The sequence below is a fragment of the Physeter macrocephalus genome, chromosome 21, assembly GCF_002837175.3.
Source record: "Physeter macrocephalus isolate SW-GA chromosome 21, ASM283717v5, whole genome shotgun sequence".
NCBI classification, from domain to species: Eukaryota; Metazoa; Chordata; class Mammalia; order Artiodactyla; family Physeteridae; genus Physeter; species Physeter macrocephalus.
The window spans coordinates 121,125,472-121,128,575 of NC_041234.1; the positions used below are offsets into that span (position 1 = coordinate 121,125,472).

General features: G+C 61.6%; 1 protein-coding gene across 1 annotated transcript in view; it reads left to right on the top strand.

Moving 5' to 3' along the window:
- Positions 1–1,724: 1,724 nt before the first annotated feature.
- The window catches only part of IKBKG (inhibitor of nuclear factor kappa B kinase regulatory subunit gamma), a gene marked incomplete at its 5' end in the record, with an annotated part of 9,010 nt that continues 7,630 nt past the window's right edge, over positions 1,725–3,104 (top strand). Inside the window, 2 exons of the mRNA XM_028482349.2 lie at positions 1,725–1,948; positions 2,459–2,534. Of these exons, the coding sequence (XP_028338150.2) occupies positions 1,725–1,948; positions 2,459–2,534 (300 nt within the window). The remainder of the gene's footprint in view (positions 1,949–2,458; positions 2,535–3,104) is intronic.

Here is a 3,104-nt window from a genome sequence, read left to right on the forward strand (position 1 = left end):
CACTCGAGACTCAGCGCCCCGGGTTTCCTTGAGGGCTGGTCGCTGCCCGGCACGTGCCAAACTTCCCGATTCCCAGAGGAAAGCAGGTGCGCCCCCTCAACCACCCTGTGGTGCCAGAGTCCAGGCACAGGGACCACCCTTATCAGTAGGGAAAGTGTCTTGTCGATGCAGGGCACTCGCAGCAGCCCACTGCCCGGGCACCACCCCAGGGCCAGCCTTGCACGCCGGCCCGTCCGAAGCCGGCAGCCTCAGGTCTGCCAGTCACTCTCTCCTGCAGAGGGAGGTTCCTGTAAGTGGGGTCATTGGGTCAAAGGGCACGGATGTTTCAGTGGTTCTCACGCCGCCCGGCCGCTGCCGTCCAGAAAGACGGGTCCAGGCGACAGAGGTGGCGCCAGCTCTCCCAGCGCGGGAGGCGATCGGGGTGCCCTGGGCGGTGACGGGGGCGCCTTTGTGAAGGAGGCTGGGGGAGCAGGCAGGGGGTGACAGCGTGTGAGCGCGCTGCCCTCTAGAAAGCAGACGGCGAGGGGGAAGGCCGCGGAAGGCTGAGCCTGCTGGCCCCTGGCTCTTCGCATTCTGCTGTTTCCCGTACACGCTTCTGTCCCTCCGGGTTTCGAAAAGGCACGTGTAATTTTTAGGGCACTTTTGGGGCTTCCCCGCCTATCTTTTTTCTATGCACGTGAAAGAAGCCGACTTTGGTCACTTCATGACCCTGCAAGGGTGTTACTCCAGCAATCGTAGGCTCTTGGGCGCCCTCCTTTCCTGTTCCCCGCCCCCATCTCCGTGGCTGAGCATGTACTTGCTGAGCTGGACGGCTCGGGGCAGGAGGCCTGCCTGCATCTTACATCATTCGGTGTGGCCATTGAAGTGGCCTCGGCCTTAATGCACGTGGCTGCCCTTTGAGCCCCGGCCTGTCACATCGGGCCCCTGGCAGGCAGCAGGTCCACCTGTCGATGACAGTGGCAGCCGCTAACTTTTGTCGGCTCACAGATGGGGACCTGTGTTCAGTAGATTTGGAGAGGCGCGTGCACGCGGTGAGACCCGAGGCCATCCCCAGTGGCCTCCCCCACCGAGGAGCAGCCGCTGTCGCCCCGCAGGGAGCTGTGTGGACATAGGGACGTGGAGTCGGGAGATCGCGGGCTGGGGCGGATGTAGCTGAGGAGAGCTGGGCTATCACTGCGCCACGGGACAGGGCACCGGGAAGTCTCTGCCGAGGCTGCTGCTGTCTCCGGGGTGGGCAGGTGCGAGGCTCTTCGTGCAGGTGTGGACCCCGGGGTCCAGACGGGCCTGCGCCTCCTCGCCACTTCTGGAGCAGTGGCCGGTCGGCAAAGAGCCTCTGAGCACTGACCCTGCCTCCCCTCCCCCTCCCCCCGCCCTGCCCCGTTTCTCACCTTCTCCCTCTCCAGCTTCCAGAAAGGCTGTCTTTGCTGGCTGTCTCCACCTGCTTTCCTCCCAGGCCCTCCCAACCCATCCACTGAGATGGCTCTGGCCAGGGCCCCCGGCACCCACATGTCGGAACCCAACGGGCAGCTCCCTGGGGCTCCTCTCCCCTGGGACCACCTCCTTCACCTTCAGAAGGGCTTCTCTGGGGGCCGCCATCAGCCCGAACCCGCCCCCGTTCGGCTGCCCTGCAGTTGTCCCTGTTCGCAGTGATAGCGCGTCCACCGTGACGCCTGGAGGACCCCCTTGGCCCCAGCGCACCGTGACTTGTCCCTGCCTCTGCGCGGCATGGCGGGGATGCCGGGAGCACAGGAGGGTCCTGCTGTGGGCCCTCCGTGACCCCCCATGCCCTCGCCAGGGCGCGGGCCGCCAGCGAGCAGGCCCGGCAGCTGGAGAACGAGCGCGAGGCGCTGCAGCAGCAGCACAGCGTGCAGGTGGACCAGCTGCGCCTGCAGAACCAGAGCATGGACGCTGCCCTGCGCATGGAGCGCCAGGCTGCCTCGGAGGAGAAGTGAGTGGCCCGCTGCCTCCTGGGAGCCCTTCCAGGGGCCGGCTGTGGGGGAGGGCCCAATGCTGTCCCTGACTGTTGTCACACCCCAACGATCCGGCTTTCGGGGGGGTGACATCATTCGCTCTCCAGTCCACATGTTAACAGCGTCCCGTCTGGGATCCTACGTTCTCCTTGTTGGCGTGTCTTTTGAGTCTTCTTTAATCTAGAACAGTCCTCCTGCTTTTCTGTGTTTTTCTTGAACTTGACTGTTCTGAACAGTACAGGACAGCTCTGTTTTATTATAAACATTTCTTTGTGTACGTTTTGAAATGCCAGATTGATGGAAAATGATATGAAATAGGTAGCAAAGCTTGCCTCAGAGCTGACGGCCTTCAAGGCACACGGGCGCCCTGAAAGCCACATTCTGGTCTTTGGCCGTGACGAGAAGGAAGAGGGTGGAGTTGGAAGCGGTAAGAGCTGTGGCTGGGTCAGGACGAGGTGGTTTCTCCAGCCTAAGCTCCTTTTCCTTAGGAGGAAGCTGGCCCAGCTGCAGGTGGCCTATCACCAGCTCTTCCAAGAGTATGACAACCACATCAAGAGCAGCGTGGTGAGCAGTGAGTGGAAATGAGCGAATGTCGTGGAGGTGTCTCCTGGGCCGTCAGCCTGGGGCTGACCCCGCTCAGTTCAGGGAGATTGGAACTCAAGGCCCCACCTTAACAGACCCGCAGCGTTGGCTTTGGAGAGGGATACTCGAGTCGACCTAGAGCTTTGTCAGGGCTGTGGGGTGATGGCTCAGGACAGGCAGTGGGGAGGTGGGCACGCTTGGGCTGTGTTGTTTGCTCCGCCTGTGGGCCCGACCGTGCTTGTCTCCGCAGCTGGCCCCTCCCGCCAGGCATCCCCAGATTTCCTTGGGAATGTTTCCATATCAGTGTTGAAGGTGGCTGATACCCCTTTTCTAGTTTGTTCTCGTCAGACTTATACTGAGTGCACTTTCTACTGATCACATTTTAAGAAGGATGTAGTCGAACCTGAACATACCTGGAAGAGACTTATAAGGGTAAAGCCTGAAAGTGGGTCACATGAGGAAGAGTTGGTTATGAAAGCGTGGCCCTTTGATCTCCAGAGGGAAGGCTTGGTGGTGTGCGTGTGCGTCCGTGTGGGGGGGGGGGGTGTGGGG